The following is a 19,916-nucleotide window of genomic DNA, read 5'->3' as shown; positions in this document are numbered from 1 at the left end:
AGTGAAGGAATCCTGCAATAAAATGGAAAGCTAATCTATTGAATGGGAGAAGATACTTGTAAATTATGTATCCAATAGAGGTTAATATCCAGAATATAAAAATAACTCATACAACTTAGAAAGGAAACATCAAAAAAAGAAACAATCCAATTGAAAAATGGGCAGAGGACCTAGAACAGACATTTTTGTAAAGGAGACATATAGACGGCCAACGGGCACATGAAAAAATGATCATTACTAATCATCAGGGAAATGCAATTCAAAACCAGAACATCACCTCATACCTGTCAGAATGACTATTATCAAAAGGACAAAAAATAACGTTGGTGAAGGTGTGGAAAAAAAGAAACCCTCTTTCACTGTTGGTGGGAATGTAAATTGGTGCAGCCACTATGGAAAGCAGTATGAGGTTCCTCAAAAACTTAAAAATGGAACTACCACATGATTGGACAATTCCACTTCTGGGTATTTATCCAAAAAAAAAAAATCGACAATACTAATTCGAAAAGATATATGCACCCCTATGTTCACTGTAGCATTATTTACAATAGCCAAGATATGGAAGCAACCTAAGTCCATCAATAAAGAAAATGTGAGGTATATATGTGTGTGTGTGTGTGTATATATATATATATATATGCACATGTATGTATATATGAATATTATCCATAACAAGAATGAAATCTTTCATTTGTGACACCATGGATGGACTTAGAAGGTGTTATGCTAAGTGAATTAAGTCAAAGAAAAATACTGCATGATTTCACTTACATGTAGAATCTAAAAAACAAATGAACATAACAAAACAGAAGCAGACTCATAGATACAGAGAACAAACTGGTGGTTGGCAGGGGATAGGAGGATGGGTGAAATAGGTGAAGGGGATTAAGAGGCATAAACTTCCAGTTATAAAATAAATAAGTCATGGGGATGTAATATACAGAATAGGGAATATAGTCAATAATGTTGTAATAACTTTAAATGGTGGTGACAGATGGTAACTATACGGTGATCATCTCATAATGTATATAAAATGTCAAATCACTGTGCTGTACACCTGAAACTAATATAATATTGTATGTCAATTATACTTCAATTTTTAAAAAAGAGGAGCTCTGTAAAGAGAATCCAGTTCAGACAGGGGACTGGGAGGGCAGGGCTGGAGGAGGGGAAAAAGACCAGCAAAAACAGGAAGCAGAAATTAGAGTGTTGTGTTCCAAGGGCCAGAGGGGACCCAGTCTACCTGGCATGGAGACAGCAGGCCATGTTACTAATGCGAATAAGCTCAGGTATGATAGGGCTATATCTTGAGAATTCAAGACCCAGGAAAATAAGAATGAAGTTGTTGAAAGTTATAGTGGAGCATTTCCTAGGTGATAAAGCTGGCCTGGTAATTATCACATCTAACATTTATTTAGTGATGTATGACTCACAAAGCAACTTCACATATATTATCTAATTCAATCCTCACAACACTTGAGATGTAACCTTTATTTTACAGATAAGAATACTGAGCCAGAAGGACTTCCTTGGCGGTCCAGTGGTTAAGACTCCACGCTTCCACTGCAGGGGGCATGGGTTCAATCCCTGGTTGGGAAAATAAGATCCTGCATGCCTCACAGCCAGAAAAAAAAAAAAAAAAGAATATTGCGCCAAAGATATTAACTAGCTTTGACCGTGGGTACACAGTGTGTCTTCTGCTCTAGCTACAGCTTTTTACAATGAGAGCAGTATTTCAGGATGCGTATTGCAGGACCCTATATACTGCCCTGTATAAGGAGAAAGCAAAGGTAAGGAGACCGTTGTAGAAGTCTAGGCATGAGCAAATGAGGTCCTGGACCGGGTAGTGGCAATGGGAACAGACAGGAAGGGAGCAAGTGAAGAGAGATTCCAGTGGTCTCATCAGCAGGAATTGGTGACTAACTGGATCTAGGGGCCGCGGGCAAAGAGAGAATCAAAGATGATACCAGATCTGAAAGTCTGAGTAAGAGAATGCTGGTGTCATTTGCAGAAGCAGATGAAAAGTTCATTGGATAAATTTGGATTGACAACTGTGTTTGAATTGCTGGGGTAGAGAATGCCCACGTTGCAGCTCCTGCGTCTACCCCGTGTATGGGGCTCATAAATACGTGTCAAGTGAATGAAAGAAGATATTATAATTGAAAGTAGGGGAACGGATGTGTAGAACCAAGAATAGAGTATGTGTGGAGATAAGGACAGAAAGCCAGGGATGAGGCTTGGGGGGAGTGCCCCCTCCCGGGGGTCAGGGGAGTAAAAAGAAGGAAGAGGAGAGGTAATAGGAGAACTAGAGACCAAAGCCTGAGAAAGAATCTTAAAAGTTTATATTTCTTACACCCATGAAGGAAGCTTTCCTGTTGCTCCAGGAAAGGTCTGTAGTCTTAACCATTTCTTCAGCCTTTAAGAAAACTGACATTTGGTCCCAAAGAGATTCCTCCCCAATCCATACACCCCTGCATTGTTTCTCACAGTGCAGTCCCACAGGATATCTGAGTTAGAATCACTTGAGACATTGCTAAGTCTAGAGATTCCTGGGCCCCTTTCCAGATTTCCTGAATCACACTTTGGGGGTATAACTTAGGAATCTGCATCTTTACCAGTCTCTAGGTGATTTTCATGCACATTAAAATTTCAGAATCAGTGCCATATAATAAAAATGACCAAGAAGAAGAGAATATGGCTAAAAGTGACCAGATGCATGAATCTAAAACTCTGACAGATTCCTGGGAACATGCTTGGCATTTGTGGAAAAGGGAAAGGCAAAGCACCACTCTGAACTGAAAATATATTCTGGAAAACTATTTCCCCTGAAAACTATTTTGAACAATAAATTTAACTCTTGACTCAAATCCAAACCCAGGGACACCAAGTTGGATGGTAACCAGAAAGCAACACGGGCCCTCCCTGTGGTGAGTGATGGTCTGGGGAGGGCAACATGCTGATTTGACATTGAGATTTAAAACAAACACTAGAATTTTCAGTTTCCATGCTTTCTCTTACCCCACAGTTTTTGGAAGCAGAACAGAAAAAGACAGGCTTTCGTTGCATTATTATTTGTACTTTTAGGTCATTTCCATTGCCTTTTCCAACACCTGAATGAAATTAAAAAGTTAGGCTGGTTAGAGCAAAGATCAAAATGTCTCACCAATTAACAATACAGATTAAAAAGAGAAAAAATTATCCCAGCTAACAATGTGTCAATATTGAATCATTTGGCTCTTGTATGGATTTTGTCTTGGAAAGACAAGGCTTCAAAAGTTCAGTTCTGTCCCCTAAAGCAGAATTTATAAGGCTGGAGGAAAAAAAAAGACATTGTTCAGCTTCTAAGATTTAGAATCCCATCGCTTCACCTTCATAGAAAAAAAAAATTAGGGAAGGGGACGTGCAACCTTTCTTGTTGATGTGTTGCTTTCTTCAGGCTTCTAATTGTGATGTTTCTTAATAATAAATAGTCTAAATTCCTCTTGCCCTAGTTTAAATCCAGTTTATGGAAAATATAGGAGAGCTGTATCCAAACGTTCCTGCTATGTTCAGCATATATTTACAGACAAATGGTTTCTTCTCCCTTTTTTTTTTTTTTCAATTTAATTGACCCACTTACTTCAGCATTTCATGAAAGGGCTGGTTTCTCAAGCCTCCAATTAGTTTTTCCGGCTTTCCTTTCCACCCTGCATATTTCACTTAAATATGCACAGAACTAAAGGTACAGAACTAAAACAAATATTCTAATAAAGTCATATATCCATCATTCTTAATTGTTATATTAAGTTTGTTTTGTGTTCATTTAATTTTGTTCTCACTAACACAATTAATTTGTCATGAGGAATCATAGTTTCTTTGCCTCAGTTCCCTCTGTCCCATCCACCTGCAGAACTTCTTTCTACGGATGTCAACAGAAGTCAGTGAAACGTAGAGCTAAACCAAGTCGAACACTTATCACATGACAGGAAAAGGGCATTGCTTTATGAGCTTAAATTAATTCCCACACAATTTAAAATTTTTTAAATAATTTAAGTATATTTGCATGATTTAAAAATAAAAGGTATAAAAGGCATGAAGTTGAAAAGTCTCCATTTTCCCTATCTCCCACCTGTTTAGTTCTCCAGCCCCAGCTAAGCCCTATTACTAGTTTCTAGTTTTTTATGCCTGTATAATCAAATATGAATATATATTCTCCCAGAGGTTTTCTGTGTGTATATACACACAAACAACTGTTTTACAGAAATTGTTGCATGCCATAGCCCTGTCCTGTACATGCATTTTTTAGCACGTCAAAAATTTTAACTTATTACTAAGGAACCAGTAAAATGCTACAGCTGTTTCAAAGTACTGCACATTTCTGGGCAGATAAGGAATGATGAAATGAATTTACAAATAAATACGAAACAGGTCAATAATCAGTTGCATTCTGCTAGACACAACTAATTTGCATTTTTATGTACAAAAGTTATTTGCATTATTATCAGTTTTCTACACCTTAGGGTTGTAAAATAGCTTAAAGACCATGAAAGGTGAAGGTAACCCTGGAGGAGGGCCTAGAGAAGACACTGCCCATTTCAGAATCTATCACACTTTTTCCTGACAGTCTGTTGTGATCATAATCTCAAAGGAAGATGATTCTTTAGGGCTTTTTTTGGTTGTTGCTGTCCTTCCATTTGAAACATACTCCTTTGTCTTCTCATTTTGTTTACCTTTCTCTGTCTCTATGAAATTAAGTGAATCAGTTACCTAGCCCAGTCTTGAAGGCGTGCCCTTGTGCAGGACTGTGCAGCCTGCGTATGCTCAGTGGCTTTGGTGGGAGAAGTGAGCACAGGTCCCATGGGCCCCTGGGGTGCGGTGGCAGCCATCACCTTGGTGGGAAGCGGGGCTGGAGATGGAGGGGCTGGAGCCGGAGCTGGGTGCGACCCTGTGTGTGAGAGAGACGGCAGTCTCCACCTGGGTTTGGGGTGCAGCGGGGTCTCAAGGGTTTGGGGCTGCACTTCTGTGCTGGTTGTACATTTTCCCCACTGTGCACCCTTGGTTAGAGGCTGGGTCAGGGCCGGAGGGGTTGGTGCCTCACTGCTGAGCTGGTTTCTTTCCTGCTGGCAGTGTCAGTCCCTGCCCTGGAGTAGTTTCAGTCCTCCTAAACGTGGGCAGCGACCGAGCACTGGCCAAGGCTGCTTTCTCCCTGGTCAGAGTTTTCAGGCTGCTGCGTCTGCCAGGATGGGGGTATAAGCAAGCACGCACTCTCTGAGTGAGGTCTCAGTGTTTTACAGCCTCCCATGAGCCCCACTGGCTTTCGAAGCAGCTAAGGGCACTCATCCTCCTGGTGTCAGACCCCAGGGCTGGAGTGCCAAATGTGTGGCTCAAACCCCTTGCTCCCCAGGGAGGCTCCCCAAGCCCATGACACCCCCCTCCACGTCTGGGTCCCCCACCAAGGGTGCAGGTCTCGACCAGATCACCTCTCCTCCCTTCCCAGACTCCGTGTGGATTTTTCTTTACAGCCTTAGCCGTAGAAGGGCCTTTCTGCCAGCCTCCAGGTAGCTCCACAGGTAGTTGTATTTTTGATGTGTTCATGGGGGGAGGTAAGCTCAGCATCCTCCTACTTCATCACCTTGATCTCCCTCAAAGGGGATAATTCTTATTCCAAAAGAAGGCTGCTGTCATTGGGTTTGGCCTGCTTATTTACGTGGGTGCAGCAAGAATTTTGGCATACCAGGCAGGCCTTCTTAAGTGGGCTCTGCCAGCCGAGGCCCACACCGTAAGAACAGCTGCAAAGGGCACAACTTTCTGTCTGGAAGCCTTTATGAGGGATCTCAAATAAGACTTTTAAAATCCTCTATTTTATGTTAGCCTGAGATGAGGAAACCAAACCCATTAAACTCTCCACCAGTTTTCACCTGCAGTACTTAGAAATCTGCGTTAGTTCCTCTGTTGTCTAGATCTGCACTTTACAGTTTTAACTAAACAATATCTCCACAGAGGTTAAGTAAAATTCAAACTATGAAGAGAGAAGTCACAGTCTTAGGATATGATATCAGACTGGGACAGTATATGAAATGCTAGAACTTATTAAAACCATTTTTAAGCTTAGAAGTTTGAGAAACTATTCCTATTCTCACCGTTCACGTTAGAGAAAACGCATCAAAACTCCATCAGACTAAATGCCTTTTTGCCTGTTTGGAATAGTTTAATACTCACAGAGGTTTGTATAGATACTGTTACAGGGTTACCTCGGAGATACTGTGGGTTCCGTTCCAGACCACTGCAATACAGCGAATATCGCAAGAAAGCGAGTCACACGAACGTTTTTGCTTTCCCAGTGCACACAAAAAGTTATGTTTACACTATACTGTAGTCTATTTAGTGTGCAATAGCATTATGTCTAAGAAAACTATGTACATACCTTCATTAAAACATACTTGATCGGGACTTCCCTGGTGGCGCAGTGGTTAAGAATCCGCCTGCCAATGCAGGGGACACGGGTTCAACCCTGGCCCAGGAAGATCCCACATGCCGCAGAGCAACTAAGCCCATGAGCCACAACTACTGAGCCCGCGCACCTAGAGCCCGTGCTCTGCAACAAAAGAAGCCACCGCAATGAGTAGCCCGTGCACCGCAACAAAGAGTAACAACTAGAGAAATACGGCGAGCAGCAACAAAGACCCAACGCAGCCAAATAAATACATAAAATTCTAACACAAACCATTAAATAAAAGAACTTGATTGCCACATTGCTAAAAAAAAAAAACTGCTCACCATCATCTGACAACTCAGAAATGTCACAAACCTTTCATTTTCTGAACAAGTGCAACGTCTGTGAAGCGCAATAAAGCAAAGAGCAATAAAACGAGGGATGCCTGGATTCCCACCGTTAACCAAGAGGACCCTGAGGGAGAGGATACACTCAGGTACAAAACAGGCTCTCACGCCACCAACTTGGCTTTAGAGCTGAGTTTCAGTTTCCTAGAGGAAGACACTGCTCCAACAGCCACCTGGGTTGCCTCTCACACTGCACTTTCTACAGGAAACAATGGGGAACAAGGCACTGCTATCCCCTCCCCCCCACCAGCTGCCGGACAAGCCTGGCTCTACCCTGGGGACGTCTGAAGGCAGATGGTGTTCGGAGCGAGGCTCCAATCCAGCCCTGTCCCTCATACGTGACACACACACATCACAGAATGGACCTCATAGAGCACTCTGCAGCCCACAAAGCCTTCGCACAGTTGCTCCTGTATACAGACAGGCAGCCTCCTGCTGGAACAGGCTGTGTTTCCAGGGTCTGCCCGCACAACGCTTGTTTGGAAATCTAGACCAAAATTTCCCACAGAAACCATGCTGCTGGGCCGAAGTTTGTTTCCGGAAGCCAGAAACCCATGCAATCTGCTCGTGTAACTCTCACAATTCCTCACCCCTGCCAAGCAGTGGCGGCGATGCGGGCATGTGGAGAGGGGAGAAATACGTAAATAATTTGAAAAAAGCATTTTATATTTTAACTAACAATTGAAATTTTTTTTTGACTATGCAGTTTTTACATATATTTTAAAGGGTTCTCTTATTTCTGAATAATTGGACGAAGCGTTAAAAAATACACGTCTAGATCTTATTTTGTGTGACTCTTCAGAGGGCTAAAAGCAATAGGCTATGTGGGTGGACACCAGCGCCCTCGCCCCGCAGCCGGGCCCAGGAGAGGCCCGGCACTCAGCACCGCGCCTCGCGCTCCACAAGCTGCTGTTGCTTTAGGGAATCAGAAGCATCACCTCCTGCTGCGCCTCCACACTGAGGAGTCCCCTGTTTCCACCTCCCTGAGGGTGAGCTGTACAGGGAAGCTAGGCGGGTGACAGAGAAATAGAGACAGGGCCTTGAGGCCCATTCCTCTCCCCTCCTTCCTTGTCTTTCAAGTCCCAGAGGTGGACGATCTGACCAATATCTCTGCCTCTCAGGGCGACGGCAGGTCCCTCTTTCTCCTTACACTCCTGAAGCAGGCATCGTCAGCTCTTTTCAAGTTTATAAGGATTTTTACTCTTGGTAAGAACTGGTAACAGCTAGGGGGCTGAGAGAGCCGCCCCCCGCAGAGGCCAGGTTTCTCCCAACCCTTTTTTGTGTTCCTGTAGGTTCGGAAGACCTAAGTGCTGTTCTCCTAGGAAGCTGTCCAACACTGTGGTCAGCTCTTCATCTGTGTACCTTCCTCTCCTCTGCTTACATTCAGGGGCTCCTGAAGGGCAAAGAAACACGAGCAGGGGGCCTGGCCCAAAGCAGTGCTCAGCAGTTATTTGCAAGAAGAATTTGTGGCAACAAAATTCATTTGCTGTTCGGGTATTTAAGACATCCTGATGGAGCTGCTGGGGGAGAGGGGGCTATGGGGGAAGAGGGCTGGGAAAGGGAGAGATCAGGAGATAAGAATTAAAAAAAGGTTTCTGAGAGGATTAGGAAAGAAAATGATACAGGGGTGCATCTCCCAAGACAACCCTGAACCAGAGATGGGCATGAGGAAGAAGTGGTCTCCAGGTCTCATGGGACCTTCCCTCCCTTTACTCTCAGAGGTTCTACTCTGAAAAGGACACCCTGGGCTGAGGCCAGAGCAGCAATGAGAACAGGAGAAAGGGAAGGGGGGGATGGAGCCCCCCAAATTGGTGATGGGAAAGGAAAGGAGAGGACACCTAAGCAGTGGTAACGTGGCCACAGCAGCGCTGGGCTGATGGGCAATTCCAGGGGGAGGGGTTTATACCTGAGGCTACACAAAAAGACAGCTATGCATTGGGACTGTCTCTGTATATAACCATGAGAAAACCCTCCCGAATAGTAAGAACATTGGCCCTCCTGCCAATTCTCCAATTATACATAAAGCACTTACCTTGAATTGAATAAATAATGATTTTTTCCATCGTGAGTTTTTTCACTGGAGGAAGAGTCAAATTGTAGGTATTTTTCACCATTGCAAAATATCCAACAAATCTATTCTGCAAAACAACAGAAGTCTCGATTTAAGTGGAGGTAAAAAGTCCTGATTTTTTTAAGGAAAATAATTGATGAAGGAAACATTGACCGGGTGCCATTATGGAACTAGGCATTTGTTGCCTCATGACTAAATATCTACCTTAGAAAAAAAATACTGAATGAAGAGCAACAGGCAAGGAACAAGAAAGGAGCCAGGTGTTGCTTAGAGGCTGCTGGGACTGAGAGTGCAACTGACTGGAACCAACAAAACAGCTGGGACAACATGACAGCAAGATGCCATTAACTGCAAATGTGGGAGAGGTCGGCCTGGGGTGGAAGCTTCATTGTGGCTGAGTTAAAGGAAGGTTTGTGCTTTGGGGAGCAGTAGCCTCCTCGGCATGAGAGAAGGGAAGATGTAACAGCTCAGCGGGAGAGCTCCATAGGCCAGCAGCACATTCACATTCTTCTCCAGTCCCAGCCAGTGAGCATCTCTCCGCTTCCCGTTTCCCCAATTCCATTTTTGCAAGGAAGCCTGGGGATTCTCTTAGCCTAGTCCATCTCCTGTGGCAAGCCGTTCACAAGGGCTCTCCTTTCTTCCAGAAGTTAAGAGTTCTGGTACAGAATCAACCGGACTGAAAAGTTCATAGACTCTTCCCCATCCGTTGGGAAGTGTTAAGAAAATTAACCACCATCCTCTGCATTGGAAAGGACCAGTCAAGCTCTTAACTCAGGGGTGGATGAAATGTATGTAGTGCATGGAATGGCCACACTGCAGGATCAGGAGGGGATGGTGTCTGAGAATTACTGCCGCACACACAGGGAACTCTGTCCTGGGGCCTCGCCAACACAGCCCTTGAGGCCGGGCCCCTGCACTGCTAGCCCAGTGAATCAGAAGAGACTCAGCTGCAGCCTAGGGTGTGCCAGTCCTGCAGTAAGTTAGAGACACTGCACGTGACTGCAGAGGAAATGGGGAAGGGAAGATGTGCCTGAAGGAGCTACCTCTAACGTCCCATTGGCTCCTGCCACCAGATTCTTGACCTTCCACTAAAGGCTTGTAACCTACCATGGCCCTGTAGCTGCGTTTGCTCTCACTCTTCTTTCCCCTACAGCCCAGAACAACAGGCGCATGTAGCAGAAGTTAATAAAACCAACATCTATTTAGTAAGCACTCACTACAGACAAAGGAGATACTATACGAGGCACTTTGGGCTGCCAGGGTGGAAAGATGGGCAAGACATGGGCGTGCAAAGAGGGTAGAGAAGACACGACTTCGAATGGCTGGAAAATAATGTAAAGCAACTTAGTCCCTAAAAGGAACACAAAGGGCTATAAGAACTCCTGAAAAAGCAGGAGACTACCTCAGGCTGGGAGGGCAAGGGGACTCCAGGACAAGGGCCCTCGTGAGCACGTGGGTGTAAAGTATAAACAGGCTGGGAAACGGGGAACAATCCAAACGCGTTAGAGCGTGTGATGCACATAGTGGAAGAAGCGGTTGGAAAAATCAAATCTAGACGGGGAGTGCCAGGTTAAAATATATGTGCTGCCATTGGCAGTCAGAAGCCATTATGGATTTTGAGCGTGAAATGGCATGATTCGAGCTGGGCTTCAATAAGTCGATGTATTACTTATAGCCTATGGCTATCTTTTTTTTTTCCTTGTGTAGCTTGAGTTTGGCAGAAAAGTATGAATGGATAAGGCTGAGTTGTTTGATCCCAAATGAAATGTCTAGAGCCAGCAGTTACAGTGTTCTGCTAACTAGGCCAAGGGTATCAGCTTTCATCACTTCACTCAAAGAAAACTCTCCTTCATGGCCATATCCACAATTCCTTAAGAATTCCCAACCATCTCTCACTTGGGTTCGAGGGGCCGTATAGTAAAGGCAATCCAAATGAGAAGCTGTGCACAGGATGGGAAATAACGGGCTTTGGAGTCTGAAAGATCTGGATTTGAGTTCTTAGTTCAAAAAGTTAGTTTCCCTGAACCTCGATTTCCCAGTCTATAAAATGGGAATCATAATGGTGCCCACTCATTGAGTTATTGAGAATATTAGATAATGAATGCAAAACCCTTAGCAGGATTCAACAAAGTCTAGAATGTTGTAAACTCTATGGGATAACGTCCTGGTTTCTGCAATAAACAATTTACAAGGAAAAAAAAAGAGAGGTGGGAAACCTATAAACTAAAAGAGACTTAAGGAGACATAGCAACCAAATGAAATGTGTGCCCTTGTTTGGATCCTGACTGAAACTAAGTTTTAAAAAGATTTTAAGATAATTATGGAAATTTAAACGAGGACTAGACATTTGATACTATTAAGGTATAACATTGTTAGGTATGTCAATGGTTTTAAGGGTTTTTTTTTTTAGAGTCTTTATGTTAGATGTCACATTAAAAGGCTTAGGGGATAAGATGATCTGATGTCTGGGATTTCCTTCAAAATAATCCAAGTTTAGTGTGAAATGAAGCGCGTGTGTGTGTGTGTGTGTGTGTGTGTGTGTGTGTGTGTGTGTGTGGAGTGGGGAGGGAATGAATGGTTGGCCACATGACGAAATGATTGCTGAAGCAGTGTGATGAATATAAGGGGATTTACTGTATGACTGTCTTGACTTTTTATGAAAAAGTCCAGGATAAAACGTTTTAAAAAGGAAAAAAATAAGGTAATAACATGGGTTGTCTGAGTATTAAATGAGACAATATATGTAAAAGTACAATAGTGTCTAGTATAAAATAGGTTTTTGAAAAATGTTACTTTTCCCTTTCCTTTCTCCTTTGAAGTGCAGCCCCCCTCCCACCGACTCTGTCTCTTTTTCTGTCACTGTCTGTCTCTCCCTTACACATGTGCACATGTGTGCACCCATGCGTGCACACACACACACACACACAATGTTCTACAAGGGCTGAATTGCCCTAATAGGGGTTTGTGAAAGACTCAGTTCCTCTTTACATGGAAATAAAAGGCTAGTGACTTCAGATAATCTTCAGGGGGTCTGAAACCTTAGGAATTGGACTTTCCTACCTTGGGAAGGGAATCAACTCCTGAACTCTGCAAACAATAACCAGTTAAAATGGAAGGCAGGGCGCTCTGGGGAGAACTCAGAGCAAAGGTGCAAAGCCAAGCAACACCTGAGGCAGGGCTCCTGGCCTCCGGAAGGGATCAAGGCCTGTCACGGGGCACCCAAGGAGAAGACCACCCAAGGAGAAGATGACCTAAGGAATCACCCAAGGAAGAGAGTCTAAAATGAAACCAGGTAATAGATGCCAATCTTAACCCAATTCCCCAGAGTGACCCCTTTTAAAGAAAGAGCACTTACCTGAGAAGGAGTTTCTATTCCCTGAAATTTACTGCTGGTGGATTTATCTGTTCGTCGTTCTCCAAAATAATAAAGGCTGTCCTATAAAAAAGGGGACAGTCCAGTCATGGGTCATCTGCACGTCCCTTTCCTGTATAAGGCATTCTGAAGTTTCTAAGGGCACATGATTTCCTTAAGTCAGCGGTCTTTGGGCAGAGGCTATACCCGAAATAACAGAATTAACAAAGCTACAGCAAGGCCTACTCTCATTCAAAGACTCATAAAGACAATTTTAGAGCTGGAAGACTTTAGAGAGAATCTGGTCCTTCTTCCTGTCTTTCCATTTTACAAATGGAGAAGATTAGGACCCAAAGAAAACCAAGTGACCTGCCATGGAGATGCATGCAGCCCGTCAGAGACAGCAAAGGCCTGAGCACCGGCCTCTGGCTCTGTCCAGGGCTCCAGACCAACAGCTTTCAACTTTATATTTATATATTTACTTATTTTGGCCACGCCACACGGCTTATGGGATCTTAGTTCCCTGACCAGGGACTCAACCCTCGGCAGTGAAAGCGTAGAGTCCTAACCACTGGACCTCCAGAGAAGTCCCTCAAACTTTTTATTTTTAAAGCTACAATCCACATTCATAAACCTGGGAGATACACACACACACATACACACACACACACGCACTCTCTCACACAGAACTGAAACAAAAGTTTCACAAACAATACTTACCTTTTGATATTTCCTATTCTAATTGATTCCATTTTATTTAAAAAATGCGAGTGACAACGCAATAAGTTGATTTCACAACTCACTGATAAACTGTGATCCACAGTGTGAAAAACACTGTCCTACAGCATCCATTTTCCTGACCTGTGTGTCTCAAATTTGAAATAAAGACGACGGTGGAATCAGGGTGCTGGGCCCAGATCAGAACCCCCAGCTTCTCTTATCTGGGCTGCAGGCTGAGCGAGAAGCAGAGCTCCTGGGAGCGTGCCCTGTAAGAGGTGACGTTTTAGCAAGATCATGGCAGAAAAAGAGTGGGAACCCTGCTTTAAGACATAGCAACAGCCCATCCTGTCTTCTCAGAAATTTCCAGAGGGCACAGGCCCCACAGATGTTGACTGTGCAAAGATATAACATCCAGGAGAGACTTTGTTCTGAGTTGGAAAACGATGCCTTTTACCTACCTAGCACTTGCAAGGATGTTCAAGGTCCTTTAGAAAACTTCCCTAACCCATCTTCTTCTTATTCTCGTGAGAAAGGAGGAAGGCCTGGAGCTGGTGGGATTATGGGTCTCAGGGAGGCAAGTCAAGCTTCTGTATCGCTGAGGTTTTCTTGCACTTTCACAACTTGACCTTACTCATTTCACATTAATCTGGACTCTGTTGTGTCCTGTCTTTATTTAAAATATTCCTATTGTATCCACGATGGATGTTTTGGCATTAACTTAGATTTTTTGAATGCTGCACTGGAATATTATTTCTCTTAATTACTGAGATTTCTGGCATTCCCTTAAATTTTGTGTCCAAGGTGAGCGTCTCATTGACCTCACCCTCATCCCGTCCCAAAGAAAGAGGCCCTGAGGTCAGTTACTAACTAGTGCCAGTTAAATGAGAAAGTATCCAAACCAGGCTTTCTAATAATCACCTCTCCAATTACAACTCCATTAATTACCATGACTCAGGGATCACGTTAACATCCCACCAGCGAGGCTTCAGAGCTAGCAAATTCAATCAGCCTAAGACAGCATTGGTAGGAGCATCTTTCATACCTCTGCGGTTGCAAATATTTCACTGGCAAGAAGGTAGGCACAGATCATAGTTCCAGTTCTTCCTAGAAAAGAAGTTAGTTCATGAACCATTGCCCATGGCAGCACTTGGTATAAAACTACTCTCAGAAGTATTTAGAGTTCATTTTGGATTGATTTTCTTCTACTCTGAAAGTGCTGGTTCAAAATATTTCAATTCAGAGATAGACAAAGCCCTTACACTGCTTGCTCTGAGGTTCTACCTGGAGTTCTGTGCTAATTCTGTGCACGTGTATGTTGTTCTTGACTCATGACCCCTGGAGACTGCAGTAACAGGCAGAGGCAATGAGCTCTGCTCCAGGACTCTAAAGCTAAAGAGATACCTACCAATTAAGAGCTAATTACACACCCTGTTTTCCTACTAATGTAAATAAAAGAAACTATAAAAGATAAAACGTGGACAGAACCCAAAACACCACCTAGCATTTGCCATATCTATTATTCCTTCCATTTTAGAGTTTTTTTTGTGTTATAAGACATATATTAAAGTAGAAAGAACAGAATAATGAGCCCCCATATACCTGTTCCCCAGGTTCGATAATTATCATATTAATTGTTATACTTGTTTCTTCCTTTTCTTCCCTCATCCTTCTTTCCCTCCCCCTCTCTACATGCACCCCAGCCCCCCCACCAGCACGTTAAAGCAAATCCTTGATTTCATGTCATTTTATCCTCCAAGTCTCATGTTTTTTTCTAATTTATATTTTTGCCCTGCCACATAATATGTGAGTTAAAAAGTACATTGCATCTATTCTTTCTACAATGATCTGTAGTTTTGTCTCAGCCAGTATATGCTGAACTTTATTTTACGTAATTCCAAACTTATCCTTTTACCTTAAGATGCACCCTATTTTCTATTCTATCCTTTTAAAAAAATGGACCACTAAATTTATTTTGCAACCCATAGTTTGAAAAACAATATTCTAAGCCAAGTACTTCCAAAGAGGACTTTGTACCACCCTGTGCTCTGATAAGGAAAAGCTTCTTGCTAAAGGAGGCTACTGACCATTGACAATCTAGCTCTCTAGCTCTCTAGCATGGATGGTTCACATTTCAATTCTGGAGGACATCTCTGAGTCTTTACAGCCCTTATATATTCCCATTCGAAAAAAAACTTGCAGATTCATGTCCCAGTGGCTATGGCTAAGCACAACCACAGACAAAGTAGATGCCCTCTCATCCAGTCAAGTCAGGTATGCAAGGAATCATTAAAATGATTTACACTTGTCTTCAGTATTTTAACTTAAAACATAAACATATATTCATTCACTAAACTTTTGCTATTGGACAAAGGTTTTAAGTTTTTAACTATGATGAAAGGAATCTACCAAAATACCTACCAGGTATATCATATTAATGATGAAATGATGATAACATTCCTCTTAAAGCCAGGAACTAAACAAACTATCCACTATTCACTGCTTCTATTTACTACATGGCTTAGCCAGTATTGTAAGATAAGAAAAACAAAATGTATAGGGATAAAAACAGAAGAAACAAACTCATTATTTGCAGACTAGAAAAGTCCAAGTAAATCTATAGGCTAACCCCTAAAACTAATGAAAGAGTTCAGGAAGATACAAGGTCAACCCTAAGAAAGAAGCAAAAACTGATAGCTAAATAAGGGATGTCAGTTGAAATCTTTAGAGAAATTACTAAGGAATATAAAAAGAGTATATGACTTCCAAGCAAATGGTGGTGGTGGGAGGAAGGAATTATGCTGCAAAGAATTCAAGCAAACCAAAATAAAATATCAGTAAGGATATAGAAGATTTGAATAAAACAATTAACAAACAACCTAAGGGGCACATATAGAACACTGTTCTGGACAATGCATAATACACTTTATTTTCAAGTGCACAGAAAACATTTGATAAAATTGACCAAATTCTGGGCGATAAAGCCAGTCTAAATACATCTCAAAGAACTAAAAAACATGCATATGTTCTCTGACCACAATGCAATGCAACCAGAAATATATAAAAATTATAATAGTGTGGTATAGAAAATTCACAGACAGTCCCAAATACATATGGAAGCTTGGTATATGACTGAGAAGGGATTACAAGTTGATGGGGACTACATGAGCATGTAATAGATGGTTTTAGGACAATTGTCTATCCATATGGAAAAAAATCTCCCTCCCCAAATTCCAATTAGATTAAAGACCTAAATGTAAAAAGCGAAACTTTACTATTTTATAAGGAGAATATCTTCACCATCTCAGCGTATGGGTGGATTTCTTAAACGTGACCAAAATGCACGAACCATGCACACACAAAAGATTGATAAACTTCACTACATTAAAAATTAAAAACCTCTATGTGAAAAAATAAATCATAATCAAATTTAAAAGACAACACAGTGGAAGAAGATATTTGCAATACAAACTGCTAACAAAAAATTAGCACCCAGATTATTTAAAGAAGTCCTATAAATCAATAACAAAATATTTGGGCTATCATGATATTACTGGTAATGTGCAGGCATCAACCAACAAAAAGAAGCAAAACCAAGATGAATGAAAACTTGAAAAAAGGAGCTGCTCTGGTACGGACCAACTGAATACTAGCCTTCCAAACAATCCTAAAGGAAAAGCAATGAAACACACATGAACACAGAATAATGTAAGTCTGCCCTCAGGAAAAATAATTAAATTTGAAATGAAGGTTTTCCTTTAAGCAGGGAATTAACCTGATTAAAAGAAAACTAAAGCCAACTCTTAGATTATAATATTTTGGTTGAGCCATATTAAATGGCCTTTTTTAAAAGTAAAAGATGGTCCAAAGAAAGGCAATTCCATGTGGTTCAACCTCTGTATTCTTCATTTAGGCACAATATTGTAAATTGCCGTACATACAGAATATTTCGACCTGTGGAACTAAAGATAGAACTTGCCTACTAACTCATGAGCTTGAAACTACTTTTCAAATAAGACTAAAACTTTATTCTACTCAATTACAGAAGGCAGTTTTAAAGTGTGTTTTCCTGGAATTTAATATAAAAAACTGTTTCACAGCCCAACGAAACCATAATTCCTTATTTGTCAAAAATTGTGAAATATGCCTAGATGATTATTAAAAGCCTAAATCTGAATGAGAGAAAATCTGACTCAAGTTAAATTGGTTGAATTCACAACTGGCTTTCCCCCCACCCCCATTTTCCCCCCACCAAAATCAACTTCTATGTATCATTACACTATAAAAATTCCAGTATGATTTTTGGTCTTTGAAATGGCATTGCTGTCGACACTCTTAACTTTAAAAGGTCCTCACAAAGTTTAAGAACAACCTTAAATAAAATGAAAAGTGCTCTGATGGTTTCTAAAGTTAAACAGTGTTTGTATTTTGACAGATATTTTGGCAAATCAAAAATGAAGAAACTCAAATAGTCAATAAACAAGGGAAAACACACTTAACCTTCCTCAGTTCTTCTATTCCTGCTTTCTTCTCTTCTTTACTCTTTCTTCCTTTCCTCCCCGCTTCCTCCCTCTTTCCTTCCCCTTCCTTTAGTCTTGAAGCTAATAGTAAAAAATGTTAACAATGATTAATACCGGTTAATAGCAGAACGTATCTTGTTGGTGTACTTTAATATATTTTTCAAATTTCTTTAGAAGAAGAGAAAGAAAAAGAAAAATGTTTTTTTTACCTTTGCCCCCCTTACAGTGAATCACTGTGATGTTTTCCTCATCTTGAGCCAGCCACTCTTTTACTTCCTTGGAGAACGCCACCATCTCACTGATTCCAAGTGAAAGATTTTTAGTTGAATGAAAATACTTCCCCAAAAAATCAAGCCCTTTATATTTAGCCCCCTTATGACAGCCAGCTTGGCATCAAACTTACCTCAAAGAGGGGACATTGTGATCGTCAATCATGTATCGACGGACCCTATCATGGAAGTACTTAGCATCATAAGCTCTTTCACCTGAAATAAATGATGCACGGGTCATATCTCTAACCCTAATAAACACAGTAAATGGTCAAGGTATAAATAAGTTATACTTTTCTATTTGAAATTCCTCCTCTACCTTTAAAAGGAGCTTTCTGTCTGGCTCCTGCTGCTCTAAAAGAAACGTAAGGGTCTCAAAAATAAAAGTAGGGGCTTCCCTCGTGGCGCAGTGGTCAAGAGTCTGCCTGCCGATGCAGGGGACACGGGTTTGTGCCCCGGTCCGGGAAGATCCCACATGCCGCGGAGTGGCTGGGCCCGTAAGCCATGGCCGCTGAGCCTGCACGTCCGGAGCCTGGGCTCCGAAACGGGAGAGGCCACAACAGTGAGAGGCCCGTGTACCGCAAAAAAAAATAATAATAAAAATAAAAGTAGAGTAGTGTTTTGTCCATCTTGAGTAACATAAGCCCAAATTATTTTGGTTTAATAGGACTTACTTGTACTTTTCTAGCAGGCTACTCACTACATTATCAGAAGGTTACACAGAGCAGAAGCCAGTGTGGCCAACCAAAATACTTGCCTCCTGAAAATGTCCATTTAATATACAGGAAGAGGGTCAGCTGGGCTATAATTTGTTTGCTATAGGGTTTGGGGGTTTCTTCCCATGCAGGGCCCTGGTCTCCTCACTCCTCATTCCTAGTGGGTTAGAGCATGCATTTGTTGAATTGTCTTCAAAACACAAGCTGGCAGGAAAAAACTAATATTTTCCAAAACCTACTACCACTAGACTTGAGTCTCCTAAAATAGCTCTGCCCCCAGTCTCCTGCCTACCTCACGGGGCACTGTGTGCTGTTGCACTTTCTTTTCCTACCAAATAGAGCCAGCACAAGATGGAGACTTTTAAAAACTCACTTCCCACCACCACCAAATACCTATGATTAAATGAAATGTAAAAACTGAATCACCTTCTTACATGCAGTGAGTGACCTGTTTTCTATCTATAATAGCAAAATATCAAGTCATGTACATACTGCATAGATTGTAGACTCGGTAGTGGTTTTGATGCTTGGTATCCAGGAACCGTACAACTTCCTAAAAAAGACGGACACGTACCTTACATATTCCACATGGCACCAACATAAGCCTTTTCCTAGGACTAACCTCAAATGATTATCACCCTTCTATTCACTGGTCCGTCACTTAGCACCTTTTATGGGAGATTCAGGGAATAAAAAGGTACATACATTCCAAGTCATATCTAACCCACTGATGGTTTTCAAATAGCCCACAAAAGTTGTGATGACTACTCTGATTAGCCTCTACTGTAAATACACATTGTTTAAAGCTACCAGAGAAGGAAGTTAGTAGGTGGTTAACAAGCTTTAAGAAAACTGTAATTTGTTCTAAAATTTGTATGGAACCACAAAAGATCCTGAATAGCCCATCTTCAGAAAGAAGGACAAAGCTGGAGTTATCACACTCCCTGGTTTTAAACTATACTATTGATACAAAGCTGAAGTCATCAGAACAGTAGGGTACTGGCACAAAAACAAACACATAGATCAATGGAACAGAATTGAGGGCCCAGAAAAAAACCCACACATATATGGATAATTAATTTATGATAAAGGAGCAAAGAACATACAGAAAGGATAGTCTCTTTGATATATGGTGTTGGGAAAACTGGACAGCCACATGCAAAAGAATGAACCTATACCACTATGTCACTCCATACACAAAAATTAACTCAAAAAGGATTAAAGACTTGAATGTAAGATGTGAAAACATAAAACTCCTAGAAGAAAACATAGCTGGTAATTTCATTGACATTGCTCTCAGCGATATTTTTGTGGATCTGACTCCAAAGGCAAGGGAAACAAAAGCCAATGTAAACAAATGGGACTACGTCAAACCGAAAAGCTTCTGCACGGTGGTGAAAACCATGATCAAAACGAAAAGGCAACCTAGTGAATGGGCAAAAATATTTGCAA

General features: G+C 41.7%; 1 protein-coding gene across 1 annotated transcript in view; it reads right to left on the bottom strand.

Annotated features, from left to right (window-relative positions):
- Window positions 1-19,916, bottom strand: part of LOC101286035 (phosphatidylinositol 3,4,5-trisphosphate 3-phosphatase TPTE2) — a 61,011-nt gene that overhangs the window by 14,580 nt on the left and 26,515 nt on the right. The window contains exons 10-16 of the mRNA XM_049701084.1: window positions 18,957-19,017; window positions 17,883-17,964; window positions 17,689-17,777; window positions 14,005-14,066; window positions 12,246-12,326; window positions 8,852-8,957; window positions 3,019-3,110 (exon numbers count right to left, since the gene is read on the bottom strand). Of these exons, the coding sequence (XP_049557041.1) occupies window positions 3,019-3,110; window positions 8,852-8,957; window positions 12,246-12,326; window positions 14,005-14,066; window positions 17,689-17,777; window positions 17,883-17,964; window positions 18,957-19,017 (573 nt within the window). The remainder of the gene's footprint in view (window positions 1-3,018; window positions 3,111-8,851; window positions 8,958-12,245; window positions 12,327-14,004; window positions 14,067-17,688; window positions 17,778-17,882; window positions 17,965-18,956; window positions 19,018-19,916) is intronic.

Source organism: Orcinus orca, chromosome 18, assembly GCF_937001465.1.
Source record: "Orcinus orca chromosome 18, mOrcOrc1.1, whole genome shotgun sequence".
NCBI classification, from domain to species: Eukaryota; Metazoa; Chordata; class Mammalia; order Artiodactyla; family Delphinidae; genus Orcinus; species Orcinus orca.
The sequence above is the reverse complement of the archived record's forward strand: the minus strand, read 5'-3'. Positions and strand labels throughout refer to the sequence as shown.